Here is a 17,456-nt window from a genome sequence, read left to right on the forward strand (position 1 = left end):
TGTTCTAGTTTTGTCGTAGCATCTATTTTCTTGTTGATCTCTTTTCAGGTTCATCTTTTAGTTGGGTCCTGTTCACTTTGCTTTGGTCTTACTGCACACCAGACCACTTGATGACACAGACTGGACTTGACCTGAATGTTTTGCGTACATACCTGAAAAATGTAATCACTTGCGTACAGTCTAAACTCATAAAACTAAGGTCTTTGTATCTCCGTGTGGGACAACAGGTGTCATGAAATATTCTGTTCTTTGCTTATCACGTTGACACAAACACAGGCAGCACAAAGTTTTGATATAACACACAAGCACAAGTTCAGATATAACAGTGTGAACCTGTCACCCGCATACAATGTCAAATGCAACACTTCATCCAATCACATATCTGCAGTGATCCACACAATAGGGCAAGGCCCGCCTACCTGGGGTCGACCGAGTGCAGGCTTAAAACGTATGGGGGCCGTAATGTCGGGGTCTTGTTTGCAACGTTGGGTGGGGTGCTTGTTTCAAGACTCCAGCGCTGTCGTAGTGACACTCTGTTCATTCAGTGAAGGCATCTTTTTAATACAACATCTGATTTTGAAGTCCGTTATCTGTCAGTCTTTTGAGTCTTTGAGTTTGCTCACCACATAAAACTAGCAGGAGGGGATTTGCCAGTCTAAACTCATAAAACTAAGGTCTTTGTATCTCCGTGTGGGACAACAGGCATCATGAAATAGTCTGTTCTTTGTTTATCACACTGACGCAGGCACAGGCAGCACAAAGTTTTGATATAACACGATTGTCTGTTCATATGTGACCCTGTCGCGTTTTCTGACCGTGTCTTTTTCTCAGTCTCTGTACTCCGTTACGCCGTGCTTTTTGAACTACACTTGTATGACCTCACCTCTGCCTTGCTGACTGCCTGCCTGTGTACTGCACCATAGCCTGTGATTTTTGGATAAAGCTTTTTTACTCCGACACCTGTTTCTGTGAGTCTAAGATTTGCATCCAGCCACTTAGTGCCTGTAAGTGTGACAGCTTTCTCTTTACTTCTGAACAGCACAAACACATGTCTGATGAGGGATTCAGTGAGACCAACCTGACTATGTGCTCACTTGATCTCTTTTTGGCTGGAACCGAGACAACCTCAACCACTTTGCTGTGGGCTTTGGTTTTCATCAACAATCACCCGGATATTCAAGGTAGGTGACATGTCAAAATGCAGCCACTGATTGGTCATTACAAAATATGAGCTTTTTCTGTAAGTTTGACAGGCAGCACCATGGCTTAGTGGTTAGCACTGTTACTCCACAGCAAAAAGGCTCTGGGATCAATTCACACCTGGTCCTTCTGTGTGGAGTTTGCATGTTCTCCTCATGTTCATATGGGTTTGCTACAGATTCCCCGGCTTCCTCTCAGTTCTAAAGATTTGCAGGTACGGTGAATTGTAAACTTTAAATTGATCACAGTTGTGAGTGTGATTGTTGACTAGCGTCCTGTGCAGGGTGCACCCCACCTCTCACCCTATGACCGCTGGTACAGGCTCCAGCTCCCAAGTGACCCTTTATTGGAACAAGCGGGTGTAGATCGCGGCTGCTTGTACCCACGATCTAATTATTTTGGTCATGACCCAACCCACATGACCATAGGTGAGATTACGAATAAAGATTGAACAGTAGCTCGAGAGTAGAGAAGCTTGAATCTTTGACTAGACTGGGTTACTTGACACAAGGATGTTTCGCTTCTAATCGCAGAAGCTTCCTCAGCTAAATTTCTTGCTCTGGTAGTCTGACTTCTGTCTTGACTCTTGTAGAGAAGAACAAACAGAAGCCAGCAAAAGCTGGAGTATTAAACCTAACAAGACCCCGCCTACTGAGAGGCAGTCTGCTATTGGCAGTGACTAACAATTGCTCTAATTAGCACCTAATGTACTCTAGTTAGCACCCTGCTAATGACAGGGCAGCTGTCCCTCCTAACGATGGGACTTACGCCTCTCCTGACGACTCTCCTGACGACGTGAATGACTCATTACCATGGACCAAAAGAGTGAAACTGCTTTGATCTGAGTACCCCATTGTAAACAGGGGACGAAGCGTGTCTCAGACCCCCTCTCCGGTTAAGGCTGGGTTTCAACTGTTTCACATACAAAGCTTCTTTCACAGCTCTCTCAAACCATTTCTTTTCTCTGGCTAAGATTTTAACTTCCTTGTCCTCAAATGTGTAGTTAGTGTCTTTAATGTGGAGATGAACTGTAGACTGAGGTCCGCTGGCGCCTTCTCTGCGGTGCTGGTATAGCCTTTTGTGCAACGGCTGCTTCGTCTCACCTATGTAGTGTTCGTTACAGTTTTCCTGACATCTGATAGAATACACTACATTGCTCTAATTTCTGTCTCAAGATGTTAACAGGTTTAAAGTAAACTGGGATTTTGTGCTGTCTGAAGACCTACAGTAGTGTTCAGAATAATAGTAGTGCTATGTGACTAAAAAGATTAATCCAGGTTTTGAGTATATTTCTTATTGTTACATGGGAAACAAGGTAACAGTAGATTCAGTAGATTCTCACAAATCCAACAAGACCAAGCGTTCATGATATACACACTCTTAAGGCTATGAAATTGGGCTATTAGTAAAAAAAAAGTAGAAAAGGGGTGTTCACAATAATAGTAGTGTGGCATTCAGTCAGTGAGGTCGTCAATTTTGTGGAACAAACAGGTGTGAATCAGGTGTCCCCTGTTGAGGCCGAAGGACTTTTAGGCTTGTCTGTGGAAGAAGAAAGAGTCAGAACATTGACTGTTTGTCAAGTAACAGGCTTTAATACAAAGCTTTGGATGCTATTTCAACCAGAGAGTGTGCTCTGATTGGAACAGTGTAAAGTGTGGCTTTCTGAGCACAGCTTTTATACATACAGTGTTAACACAATACATTTATTCACACATAAACACAGAGTTAGAGGGAAAGGACGTAGTGGCTGTTCTATCTATGACAGTGACAGGGCTGTGATGATCAAAGGGTCCTTTTCATTTACAAGTCCTTGGGGGTCTCGAAGCCACATCCCACTGTGAGACTGTCTGTGTGGATCAGGAGTTCTTGGGGGTCCCGAAGCCATGTCCCACTGTGAGACTGTCTACAGTGCTTTTTCTTGCATTGTGATTGATCAGGGTTTTAGCAGGGTAACACAGAGCCATTTGGCTGAGGAGGCAGCCTAAGGAATGGTTTCTATCAAATGTGTCACAAAAGGCTGTTGATCAGCTGTTTGAGTTAATTCAAAATGCTGCAGCTAGAGTACTGACAGGGACTAGAAGGAGAGAGCATATTTCACCCATATTGGCTTCTCTTCATTGGCTCCCTGTTAATTCCAGAATAGAATTTAAAATTCCTCTTCTTACTTATAAGGTTTTGAATAATCAGGTCTCATCTTATCTTAAGGACATCATAGTACCATATCACCCCAATAGAGCGCTTCGCTATAAGACTGCAGGCTTACTTGTAGTTCCTAGGGTTTGTAAGAGTAGAATGGGAGGCAGAGCCTTCAGCTTTCAGGCTCCTCTCCTCTGGAACCAGCTCCCAATTCAGATCAGGGAGACAGACACCCTCTCTACTTTTAAGATTAAGCTTAAAACTTTCCTTTTTGCTAAAGCTTATAGTTAGGGCTGGATCAGGTGACCCTGAACCATCCCTTAGCTATGCTGCTATAGACTTAGACTGCTGGGGGGTTTTCCATGATGCACTGAGTGTTTCTTTTTATTCACCTCTTTTTGCTCTGTATGCACCACTCTGCATTTAATCGTTAGTGATTGATCTCTGCTCTCTTCCACAGCATGTCTTTTTCCTGATTCTCTCCCCTCAGCCCCAACCAGTCCCAGCAGAAGACTGCCCCTCCCTGAGCCTGGTTCTGCTGGAGGTTTCTTCCTGTTAAAAGGGAGTTTTTCCTTCCCAGTGTCGCCAAGTGCTTGCTCATAGGGGGTTGTTTTGACCGTTGGGGTTTTTTTGTAATTGTATGGCTCTTGCCTTACAATATAAACTGTTTTTTTGTGATTTGGCGCTATATAAATAAAATTGATTTGATTTGATCAGTAACTTTCAAACCAAGCGAGTCTTTAGCATTTAAGTAACAGAAGGGTTACAGTCGGTCAAACAAACAGAACTTTAAACATTTGGTCAAACATTTAATAGAAGAAGGAACATTTACTTTAATAGAAAAGCAATATTTATCATTTTAGTTTCCACAACCCTATTTAAGGATGAAGCCAGCACCTGTTGAACATGCTTTTCTTTTTGAAAGCCTGAGGAAAATGGGACTTTCAAGACATTGTTTAGAAGAACAGCATAGTTTGATGAAAAAGTTGATTGGAGAGGGGAAAACTTATACGCAGGTGCAAAAAATTATAGGCTGTTCATCTACAATGATCGCCAATGCTTTAAAATGGACAAAAAACCAGAGACGCGTGGAAGAAAATGGAAAACAACCATCAAAATGAATAGAAGAATAACCTGAATGGCAAAGGCTCACCCACTGATCAGCTCCAGGATGATCAAAGACAGCCTGGAGTTACCTGTAAGTGCTGTGACAGTTAGAAGACACCTGTGTGAAGCCAATTTATTTGCAAGAATCCCCCGCAAAGTCCCTCTGTTAAATAAAAGACATGTGCAGAAGAGGTTACAATTTGCCAAAGAACACATCAACTGGCCTAACGAGAAATGGAGGAATATTTTGTGAACTGATGAGAGTAAAATTGTTCTTTTTGGGTCCAAGGGCCGCAGACAGTTTGTGAGACTACCCCCAAACTCTGAATTCAAGTCACAGTTCACAGTGAAGACAGTGAAGCATGGTGGTGCAAGCATCATTATATGGGCATGTTTCTCCTACTATGGTGTTGGGCCTATATATCGCATACCAGGTATCATCAATCAGTTTGGAAATGTCAAAATACTTGAAGAGGTCATGTTGCCTTATGCTGAAGAGGACATGCCCTTGAAATGGGTGTTTCAACAAGACAATGACCCCAAGCACACCAGTAACCGAGCAAAATCTTGGTTCCAAACCAACAAAATTAATACCTTGCAGATGTGAAATCATGAAAAACTGTGGTTATACAACTAAATACTAGTTTAGTGATTTACAGGATTGCTAAAAAAAGCAGTGTGAACATAATGGTTGTGAGTTTGTAACGTCAACAGCAGTTGCTACTATTATTGTGAACACCCCCTTTTCTACTTTTTTTACTAATAGCCCAATTTCATAGCCTTAAGAGTGTGCATATCATGAATGCTTGGCCTTGTTGGATTTGTGAGAATCTACTGAATCTACTGGTACCTTGTTTCCCATGTAACAATAAGAAATATACTCAAAAACCTGGATTAATCTTTTTAGTCACATAGCACTACTATTATTCTGAGCACTACTGTATGAAAATTTAGCTGAGGAAGCTTCTGCGATTATAAGCGAAACGTCCTCGTGTCAAGCAACCCAGTCCAGTTGAAGATTCAAGCTTCTCTACTATGGAAACCACCTGGACAACTGAGAGCCTTCACAGAAACATTGCAACCAGTAGCTCGAGAGCTTCACCTTTTGGCTCTGCTGCCGTTTCATCACAACAGTGCAGTAGAGCAAATGCAACACCGCCCCTGCTGCGCTTATTCTCCAGCCAGTCTCACGCTCCATTGAACCCCTCACTCATGAAGAAGACCCTGAGGTACTTGAACTCCTTCACTTGGGGCAAGAATGCATTCCCTATCCGGAGTAGGCAATCCATTGGTTTCCTGCTGAGAACCATGGCCTCAGATTTAGAGGGTCTGATCCTCATCCCAGCTGCTTCACACCCGGCTGTGAACCGATCCAGTGAGTGTTGGAGGCCACCAGCCGATGAAGCCAACAGGACTACATCATCTGCAAAAAGCAGTGATGAGACCCTGAGCCCAGCAAACTGAAAACCCTCCTCCCACCGACTATGCCTCAATATCCTGTCCATGACCATCACAAGCAGGATTGGTGACAAGGTGCAGCACTGGCAGAGTCCACCCTCCACCGGAAACAAGTCTGACTTACTGACAAGCACCCAAACACAGCTCTTGCTTTGCGAGTACAGAGATTGGATGGCCCTGAGAAGGGACCCCCTAACTCCATACTCACACAGCACCTCCCACAGTATCTCCTGGGGTACGTGATCATATACCTTCTCCAAGTCCACAAAACACATATAGACTGGATGAGCATACTCGCAGGCACCCTCAGGACCCCTGTGAGAGTGAAAAGCAGGTTAGTTTCGGTCGATGCAACTTGCATATGAAAAATACAGCATTACCACCTATGGCTATAAGATGGAAAATTCTACATGTGTGAGAAGACGGCAGTGTATACTGATCAGAAAGAGGTCCTGTGATTGACACTCTGATGCAGAAGCTGGTAGTAATGCACTACTAAGTTAGATGTCAGCTGCCATTAAAAAAAAAAAAAGTCAAAGATCTGAGTGAGAAGGACATGCTAGGTCTTAGAAAATGAGTGAAATGTATAAATTATGCACTTAACCTGCTAAACGATCGGGAATATGAGTTTCATACTTCTCTGCCCTCTGCTTGTTTGAACTCTGTGGGACACCACTGTTTTCGTCTGATCCCTCTTGGATGTGTGTGGACCTCCTGGACTGTGCCTTTTGACTGATCCAGTTGTTGCCAGGCAGAAAAAACTATTGATACCAAACATGAGCATTGTCTGCTCAAGGGTCTCCAGTCCAGGCTTTACATTGTCCACCCAGCCTGGAGAAGACGGAGGGATCTCCTGGATTGCAATAACAGCGGTGGTATTACATTGCTCTCTGTGCCAGGAAAGGTGCTTGTGTAACCAAGTGACATGCAATGAGGCAAATAAGTATTTGATCCACTGTTGATTTTGCAAGTTTTCCCATCTACAAAGAATGGAGAGGTTTGTATTTTTTATCGTAGGCACACTTCAACTGTGAGAGACAGAATCTTTAAAAAAAAAAATAATAATAATAATCAGAAAATCACCTTGTATGAATTTTAAATAATTAATTTGCATTTTATTGCATGAAATAAGTATTTGATCACCTACCAAGCAGCAAGAATTCTGGCTCTCACAGACCTGTTAGTTTTTCTTTAAGAAGCCCTACTGTTCTGCACTCTTTACCCGGGAAGCAAGACTATTAAAAAAACAGAAGCACATTGTTGCTACATGGGTCTGGAATTGTAGGGTGTGGATTAGAGTAAAAGAAGGAACAAACGGTATACAAATCAAAAACATGGAGGACCTTACAAAATACAGACCTGAATAGACAATCAAATATGACGTCTGTTGGTAAGTGGACCAACAAAAAAAAAAATCTGATCAGACATGGAAACAGATGATAAAATATATGACATAGACACTAATATTGATGAAAGTATATTTGACTTAAAAACGATTGGTTGCGAGTATTATACGGTAGAACAGCTAAATAGTAAAAAAATTGCAGAAGATACCCTGTCACTCTTACATATAAACAGTCGAAGCTTGTATTGTAAAATGTCACAAATAAAAGATTATTTAAATCAGTTTAAAAATAAATTTAATATTGTTGCAATCACTGAATCTTGGCTTAATGATGATCTCATGACTGATGTTCAAATAGAGGGATATGAGCTGTATTTTTTGAACAGAAGAGATAAAAGGGGCGGTGGTGTTGCTCTGTACATAAAGGCAGATCTGATATGTACAATTGTAGAAGAAATGACAACTGTGGATGACATCATAGAAATTGTAACAGTGGAACTTGTACATGAAACATCTAAAAATATTTTAATCAGTTGTGTATACAGAGCACCAGACACTTGTGTTGTGAAATTTACAGATAGAATAATAGAGCTATTCCATCAAATTAAAAACAAAACGCTTTTTATATGTGGAGACTTTAACATTAACATAGAAAGCTCCAGTTGCCAAAGAATAAGTGATTTTGTGAATTCAATGTATAGTTTGGGGTTATTCCACTTGATAACAAAGCAACCAGAATCACATCGCAAAGTGCAACGGTAATCGACAATATATTTACAAATAGAACAGATGAAATTATCAGGAATGGGATCTTGATGACAGATGTTAGTGATCATTTACCAGTCTTTTCAATATTTAAATATAAAAATAGGTACAAGAAAAAAACTGTTATAAACTTTAAAAGAGACAAGTCAGTAAAAGCCTTAGAGGCATTAAAATATGATCTTAAAAATCAAAATTGGGAAGAAGTTTATGTCAGTGATGTTAATGTAGCATATAACTCATTTATGAAATATTGATGAAATCATATAATAAAAACTGTAAATTAATAGAAATTAGTAAGAAAAGAGTAAATAAACCATGGCTGACAAAGGGAATAAAAAATGCTTGTGCAAAGAAAAACTATTTATACAGGTGCTTTTTAAAAATGCAAACAAAGGAAACAGAACACAGATACAAAAAATATAAAAATAAACTATTGACAATAATTAGGAAACAAAAAAAAAGATTATTATAGTGAACAATTAAATAAGAATAAAGATAATATGAGGGCAACATGGGGAATTATAAAAAGTGTGATTGAAAGTGATGGAGCGAAAGCAACTTTTCCAAATTACTTTGTCAAAGAAAATAAAGAGATATATGACATAAAAGAAGTGGCAAATGGGTTTAATGATTATTTTTCAAATGTAGGATCAAGTCTGGTGGGAAATAAACCAATAGTAGAAGATACATTACATACACTTGTAAATACGGTCAATAGTATTTTCCTGGACAATGTGGATAAAGATGAAATAAGAAATATTGTAAAAAACTGTGTAAGCAAAAGATCAACTGACCATGAAGATTTAGACATGATGACTGTAAAAAGTATAATAGAAACTGTTATTGAACCATTTACTTATATTTGCAATCTGTCTCTGTCAACAGGGATTTTTCCAGATGAAATGAAAATTGCCAAGGTAGTCCCATTATATAAAAATGGAGACAAACATAAATTCTCTAATTACAGGCCAGTATCATTGCTTCCACAGTTTTCTAAAATTATGGAAAAAGTTTTTGTGACAAGGTTGGATAAATTCACTGAGAAACATCATATTTTAAATAATGCTCAGTATGGATTCAGAACAAAACATTCGACAGCTATGGCAATTATGGAATTAATAGAGAAAATATCAACAACAATAGAAAATAAGGATTATTTTGTAAGTATTTTTATTGACTTGAAAAAAGCTTTTGATGTTATTGACCACTCAAGATTGCTTCACAAGTTACAACAATATGGAATAAGAGGTATTGCACATCAGTGGGTAAAAAGCTACTTAGAAAACAGTTTGTTCAGATAAATAATATCAAATCAGAATTGTGTAATATTGCTTATGGAGTACCACAAGGATCAGTACTTGGACCCAAACTGTTTATTTTGTATATCAATGATTTTGTGAATGTATCTAATGTGCTTGGTAGCATTTTATTTGCTGATGATACAACGCTGTTTTACTCTGGATCAGATATACAGGAAGTAGCACAAGTGATAAAAACAGAATTGGAAAGGTTAAGCATTGGTTTGATATAAACAGACTGTCACTAAATATTAATAAGACAAATTTCATATTGTTTAATGACAGAGCAAAAAAAAAAAACGTGTCATTACAAATAGATGGAATGGATATACAAAGGGTAAAAGAAATGAAATTTTTAGGAGTCATAATTGATGAAGATCTTACATGGAAGTCACACATAAATTACATAAAAGGAAAAATAGCGAAAGCCATTGCTGTTTTGCATAAAGTAAATATTCATTAAATAGTTATGGTTATTAACATTGTACAATTCATTGATTTTCCCATATTTAACTTATTGTGTAGAAATCTGGGGATCAACATATACAACTTATATACAACCTTTGTTTATTCTGCAGAAAAGGGCTTTAAGGGTGATTAGCAACAGTGGTTTTAGAGATCCATCTAATCCATTGTTCATTAAGTACAGGGTACTTAAATTTCGTGATTTGGTCGATTTGAAAATATTACAAACAATGTACCAAGCAAATAAAAATACTTTACCAACAAACATTCAAAATATGTTTGAGAAAAGAGTAAGTAGTTATAAACTGAAAGAAATAGAAGTCTTTAGAAAACCAAGATACAGAACCAGAGTAAAAGAGCGGAGTATTGCAGTAAATGGTGTAAAATTATGGAACAATCTCAACAAAGAAATTAAAGAATTAAGGTCGCTTAAATTATTTAAAAAACATATTAAACTAGATGTATTAAGTAAGTATGAAACTATAAAATAAGTTAGTGGGCTGTAAGGAAGTTAAAAAAAAATGTAATTTGTTAATAATGTATAAAATGTTTTAAGTTTAAAAATGTAACCTGTCAGAGATGTAATCTATTTAATAATGGTCATAATTATGAAATAAGTCAGTGGTATGTGACAAGTTAAAGAAATACAATCTGTTAAATAATGTTGAAAAATGACGCTGGATATTGAAAGATTGTATTGTAAAAAGGGGCAGAAAATATAAGACTTGTTCTTCTCTCTGCTCCTTTTCATTCTGGTAATGGAGATGCTTTATTTCTGCTTTTCTGTTTTTTTTGTTTTTTTTTTTTCTTTTAAATGAATGAAATAAATAAATAAATAAATAAATAAATTGCATCTGTTGAATTGTTGACACCTATTGTTGTATTAACACCTGTCCACACACCCAGTCAATCACATTCCAACCTGTCCACCATGGCCAAGACCAAAGAGCTGTCAAAGGACACAGGGACAAAATTGTAGACCTGCACAAGGCTGGGATGAGCTACAGGACAATAGGCAAGCAGTTTGGTGAGAAGACAACTATCAGGCTTAGCAATCAGTGACGTCTGGACACAAATGCAAGACTCAAACTCACAGCTCTGAATTTTAAGACAGTTTACTTGAGGCGTATGCTGGGTCCGGTACACAGAAAGGCAGTCAAAAATCTGAAACTAAATCAGGAACATCAGGCGAGAAGGTGTGGTCAGAAAAACAGGCAATAGGTCAAAACAATGATTATCAAAGACAATGAGCAACCACTCACATAATCAGCAGATCGGGCTGGAGAAATCTCACACTTGAGCAATGCCCAGGTACCCTTCTCGAGTACAAAGGCTCCTACAACATAAAAGTTGGGATTTGGACTCCATGTGGATGAGAAATTTGTGGGGCCTTCCATCTTAATTAATGTCCTTGTATTTTCAGAGAAGGTCCAGGCAGAGATTGACAGAGTGATTGGACAGAGCCGTCAACCCACTATGGCTGACAGACCCAGCCTGCCCTATACTGACGCGGTGATCCATGAGGTCCAGAGGATTGGAAACATTGTGCCTCTGAATGGACCCAGAGTGGCTGCAGAAGACACGACACTGGGAGGTTACTTTATCCCCAAGGTGCATTAATCACACACTATAACTGTTCAAAAAGTAAATACAGACTTGTTCCAAAATCAGTTTTTGGTGGGATCAGCCCCTGTTGGCGTTTATGCAGCTTTGATGTTGACCTGGATATTTTACTTTTAGGGCACTGCCTTGATGCCCACCTTGACCTCTGTCCTGTTTGATGAGACTCAGTGGAAGACTCCACACACATTCGACCCTGGACACTTTCTAGATGCTGATGGAAAGTTTGTGAAGAGAGACGCATTCCTGCCTTTCTCTGCAGGTAAACTATTTTGTCCATACATGTCTGACCCTGCAGGACGTGTAACCTGATGAATCCTGAGTAACAGTCCAGAGCTCTCATGTGTGTGTTTGTGGTTTGTTCAGGGAAACGGGCGTGTCTTGGAGAAAGCCTTGCAAAGATGGAGCTGTTCCTATTTTTTGTGGGGTTAATGCAGAAATTCTCTTTCTCAACACCTGATGGAGCAGCTTTGAATACAGAAGGAGTGACTGGAGTTACACATTTCCCCCATCCTTTTAAAGTTCAGGCCAAATGTCGCTGAACAACAGTATGTAACCTGAACATTAGATAAGTTATTTTGTGAAATATATATATATATAATTACAGTCAGCAGTGTTGCTAAAACCTTTGGGCCCTATGACACCGTGTACTCTCAGGACCCTCCAAGCTTGGGCTGTCACGTCGCTGTAGCCTGTAATCCAGAAAACCAAAACTTTGAGGGTCCCTTTAGATAGTCTCCCCTTCCTCCTCACTACAACACCCCTGATTACATTGCCACTTTGTAAATTCAAAATGTGATATCTTCTTTTACAGTATCAGTCAAAATTTTGGACACAACAGACTTTTTCTATATTTTGACAATTGTCGCTTTTTAAATACCAGCATCTTGACAACTAGAAAACACTCCAACCAAAACCCTCATTTGGTAGACCTTTGAAGTGACATAATCATCCCTATTAAGCATGAAGTTCTGGGAAGAGATTAATATACAACTTTTTAGTGTAGTCCTCAGTAATCACTGTGAAACATATATCAGTATACATTTCTATTTAGACTCAAAATACCAGTGCCCACACCTTTGACTTTTGCCATTATCTATTTATTATCCCCCACTCACAATGCCAGGAGGGTGACAATAAATACATAGAATTACACTTCATCTGTGCATGCATCTTTCAGCACTAAAACTTATGAACACCTTATCAAATTAATTCTGAATTTGGTATACTTGGTATACTTGGTATGTTTCTTCACTTTATGAACTTTTGGGCCATCTATTAGTCAGGATTTTTACAGTGGAGTCACTTGAAATGTGGTGGACTCTGTACATTATATCACTGTTTTATCATTATGGAACTGTTGATCTATAACCTCTGTATAAATGGCTCCAAGCTGGAGAGCAATGACAATAAAGCTTCTATCTATCTGCAGTTCATCCAAAAAGTATTTACAACTCTTCACTTTTTCCACATTTTACTGTTACAGCCTTATTCCAAAATGGGGTAAATTCATTTTTCCCCTCAAAGTTCTACTCACAACACCCCATAATGACAACATGAAAAAAGTTTTTTTTTTTTTTTTTTACAAATTTATTAAAAATAACAAACTAAGAAACCATGTGTATGTAAGTTTTCACTCAATACTTTGCTGATGTATCTGTGGCAGCAATTTTAAAGCCTAAAGTCTTCTTGACTATGATGTCTTGACGGCATGATGCTGCCAATTTCAATTCGATTCAATTTTCAATTTATTTTCCTTTATATAGCACCAAATCACAACAGAGTTGCCTCAAGGCGCTTCACACAGGTAAGGTCTAACCTTACAAACCCCCAGAGCAACAGTGGAAAGGAAAAACTCCCTCTGAGGAAGAAACCTCAAGCAGACCAGACTCAAAGGGGTGACCCTCTGCTTGGGCCATGCTACAAACATAAATTACAGAAATACTTCACAGAACAATTCAAGGATGAATATACAAGAATTGCTGTTGGTGCACAGGACAGGAGGGTCGCCAACACAAACACAACTCCCATCTCTGGATGGAGCTGCACCTTAAACAGAGAAAAAACAGAATCAGGCATCAGAAAGACAAAAAATACTGTATAATTTGCCAGCATTAATCAACAAGAAAAACAGAAGAAATACTTAGGTGATCGCCGGCCGCTAGTCCTAAGCTTCACTAAAAGACCCAGAATTTAGGTGAAGTTGAGGCCGTGGCCCACTTCAATTACTAATAACATGAATTAAGAGTGAAAAGCGTAAAACAAAACTGTACCAGTATGCTAGCCATATGAAAGGGAAAAGAAGTGCGTCTTAAGTCTGGACTTGAAAGTCTCCACAGAATCTGTTTTATTGACGCAGGGACATCATTCCACAGAACAGGGACACGATAAGAGAAAGCTCTGTGACCCGCAGACTTCTTATTCACCCTAGGTACACAAAGTAGTCCTGCACCCTCAGAACGTAAAGCCCGGGCTGGTACGTAAGGATTAATTAGGTCAGCTAGGTAGGGAGGTGCCAGTCCATGAATAATTTTATAGGTTAGTAGCAGAACCTTAAAATCTGATCTCACTGGGCAGGAACCCAGTGAAGAGACGCCAAAATGGGTATAATGTGGTTGAACTTTCTGCTTCGTGTCAAAAGTCTGGCTGCAGCATTTTGAACCAATTGGAGAGCCCTAATGCTAGACTGCGGTAAACCAGAAAATAGAACATTGCAGTAGTCCAGTCTAGAAGAGATGATCGCATGGATCAGGGTCTCAGCATCAGCCATAGACAGGATGGGATGAATCTTCGCTATATTTCACAGGTGGAAGAAAGCAGTCCTAGTAATATTTCTAATATGGAGGCCAAAGGACAACGAAGGATCAAAAATTACCCCAAGGTTCCTCACTTTGTCAGTGTGATGTATGACACATGAGCCTAGGCTGAGTGTTAACTGGTCAAATTGATGCCGATGTCTCACTGGACCAAGAACCATCATTTCAGTCTTTTCAGAGTTTAAAAGTAGGAAGTTTCTAGAGATCCAATCCATCCATTGCTGCAAGACAATCTTCTAAGGATTTTATGTGAACGAGATTACCAGCAGTTATCGGCATATATAACTGAGTATCATGTGCATAGCAGTGAAAGGTAATCCCAAAATGCCACAATATGTGCCCAAGGGGTGCTATATAAAGGGAGAAAAGCAGGGGGCCTAAGACAGACCCCTGAGGAACCCCAAATTTCATGTCACTAAGGTTAGAGGTAGTGTTACTGTACAAAACACAGTGAGAAGGACTGGTGAAGTATGACGTCGGCCATGCAAGGGCACTCCCAGTAATCCCAAAATTATTTTCCAGCCTATCAAGTAGAATATGATGATCCACTGTATCAAATGCAGCACTGAGATCTAACAGCAGCAGAACCGTAGTGGTGTCCGAATCCATTGTAAGCAGAAGATCATTCACCACTTTAGTGAGAGCCGTCTCTGTGGAATGATATTTTCTAAAAGCAGACTGCAGTGGCTCAGAGATTATTCTCAGTAAGATAGTCTATGAGCTGTCATGACACCACTTTTTCCAGAATTTTAGAGCAAAATGAGTGATGTCGGCCGATAGTTTTTCAATACACTAGGCTCAAGATTAGGTTTCTTAAGTAATGGTTTAATCACTGCAGATTTGAAACATTTCCGAACAGATCCAGAAGTTAAAGAAAGATTAATAAATTCCAGCACAATCGGCCTAAGAGTGGGCCAGAGCTCCTTAAACAGTTTTGTTGGTATAGGATCAAATAAACAGGTTGTGCTTTTTGTTGACGTTACGAATTTCGTCAGCATGTCTAGAGAGATACTATCAAATTCTGTAAATCTAGGTAATACCTCAGTAGTGGCGCCCACCTCAATAGCACCTCCAAACATTATGCCTGGTATTCACACCAAAGAGTTCAATCTTTGTCTCATCAGACCGAAAAATGCACAAAGCAGAGTGCCTTGTTTTATTATAATCATAGAATTACACTCCATCTGTGCATGCATGGATTTGTCTGTCAGATTATTCTTTCAGCACTAAAGCTTATGAACACCTTATCAAATTCATTCCAAATTTGGTATGCATTGTCATGTGTTTCCTCACTTTATGAACTTTTGGGCCATCTATTAGTCAGGATTTTTACAGAGTGCCAACTTGGTGTTGGCACCTCAACACCTCAGTGTTGGCACAATGTTTTTTTTCACTGCATTCCACCACAGGTCAACTCTGGTGTCATGCATCATAGGAGACAACATCATGTCACTTGCATATCTAAGATGAGAAACAACATAATTTTTCATTTTGCACACAGAAAGTACATTTTCTAGCACTCTATTCAGTAAAATATCTTTTCATCTGTGATATCCTATTTATTAATAATGAGTCAGTGTTAAGCTGATTATACGGCACAATGACTTAATATGGGCAGTGACTGTAAGTAAAATTTACATATTGTCCAGTAGATGGTGCACCTACACTTTGGATAGTGTTTCGTTCTACAATACGTTAATGCAGACATGTGATCCGTTAAATTCATATTCAAACTGGACAACAAAATCTCTTTTAGTTTTTAACTATTCCTTAATTATCTCCATTATCCCTTCTGTATGAATTTGAGCTTTTAAAGGAAATGTAATGTTCATTATTATCATTAAGAGTAACTTCAAAGTGTATTTGTCAGGTTAAGAAACTTTATGTTTCATAGTAGATAGTATAGTAGTGAGTAGAGATTTCTTTAGCAAATTTCAACTTTAAATTCAATAGAACAATATTTAGTTCTTTTTGTAACTGAATTTATGAACATTCCAGACAAGAACATAGTGGTGACAAAAATAACTAAATGTTGTTCTACTGTATTTAAAGTTGACTTGTCACGAAAAATTACGACTCACTACTATCTTGCTTTATCGCCCTTCATTTGTCCTTTTCTTTTATTTATTTATTTTTTAACTAGGGATGGGGCTGATCCAATCCAGTATCTGAATCGGATTCCAATATCAACAAATTCACACATCGGAAATTTACGATCCAACCTGCAGAGATTTCCAATCCAGGAGCCACATCTGTGTGTGTATGTTTCCTGTTAAAATGTCTCCAAAAGTGATTTCCAACTGGCTGCTCTGCTAGCTGGCTGCAAAATGTAGAATGGATTTCCTGAACGGAGGTGCGTCTCAATGAGACGAAGATTAATAAGACGTGTTTCCGTTCAGAACATCCCTTCCACAGTTTGTAACCAGCTAGCAGGCGAGTGTTGAGGAGCACTGACTGTCGCTGACCAACTTTTCATCACAACATGTCTGCTGTGTGGAAATATTTTACACTAGAACCACTGCAAAGCAAGACAGCAACTTGCAATGTTTGCAAAGCTGTTTTACTGGGGCGGAATCTCCATTGCGACCTACAATACGACTTAATCAACCATTTGAAAAAGTGCTAACTTCCACAAGACAACGTGAAAGCTAAAGAGATGACCAAGAAGTTGCTCAACTTCATCATGCTCGATGACCAAACATTATCAGTTGAAGAAAACGAAGGATTTTGCAGCCTGATTGAACATTTGCAGCAAAGATATACAGTGCCCTGCAAAAGTATTGGAACACTTGGTATTTTACACATTTTAATTTGTTTATGCCATTTCAAATACAAAAAACTAAAATTTCTAAAATTATCTTCCAAAAACTCAAGCTGAAAGCAAACCTCAACAACTTCTTATAAATTAATAAAAATATAAAAGACAAGATGATGGGTTGCATAAATAACGGAATGCTTTGGTATAATACCTGTAAATAATTCTGTTTTATTGCCATTTTTCTTCAAGTCGGGATGGATACATGAACATTTCCAAGTCACTGAATACAGTATGTGTTAGATTTTACATCAACTATGAAGAAATACAAACAGTATGGCACTCTATGGTAAATCTGTGTAGAGTAGATAGTCTTCAAAAAGTGATTGTGTAAGAAGGAGAAGAGTGAGGAAAGCCACCAAGAAACCCAGACAACCCAGAAGAAGGTATAGGCTTCTGTGGATGTGACTGGAGAAATGGTGCGTATTGTA

At 38.9% G+C, this 17,456-nt stretch overlaps 1 protein-coding gene across 1 annotated transcript in view; it reads left to right on the plus strand.

The window, feature by feature from the left end:
* Nucleotides 1–11,976, plus strand: part of LOC117519073 (cytochrome P450 2J2-like) — a 35,033-nt gene extending 23,057 nt beyond the window's left edge. The window contains exons 6-9 of the mRNA XM_034180377.1: nt 1,040–1,181; nt 11,198–11,385; nt 11,515–11,656; nt 11,761–11,976. Of these exons, the coding sequence (XP_034036268.1) occupies nt 1,040–1,181; nt 11,198–11,385; nt 11,515–11,656; nt 11,761–11,936 (648 nt within the window). The 3' untranslated portion in view covers nt 11,937–11,976. The remainder of the gene's footprint in view (nt 1–1,039; nt 1,182–11,197; nt 11,386–11,514; nt 11,657–11,760) is intronic.
* Nucleotides 11,977–17,456: the final 5,480 nt, after the last annotated feature.

The sequence above is a fragment of the Thalassophryne amazonica genome, chromosome 10 (assembly GCF_902500255.1).
Source record: "Thalassophryne amazonica chromosome 10, fThaAma1.1, whole genome shotgun sequence".
In the NCBI taxonomy this organism is placed as follows: domain Eukaryota; kingdom Metazoa; phylum Chordata; class Actinopteri; order Batrachoidiformes; family Batrachoididae; genus Thalassophryne; species Thalassophryne amazonica.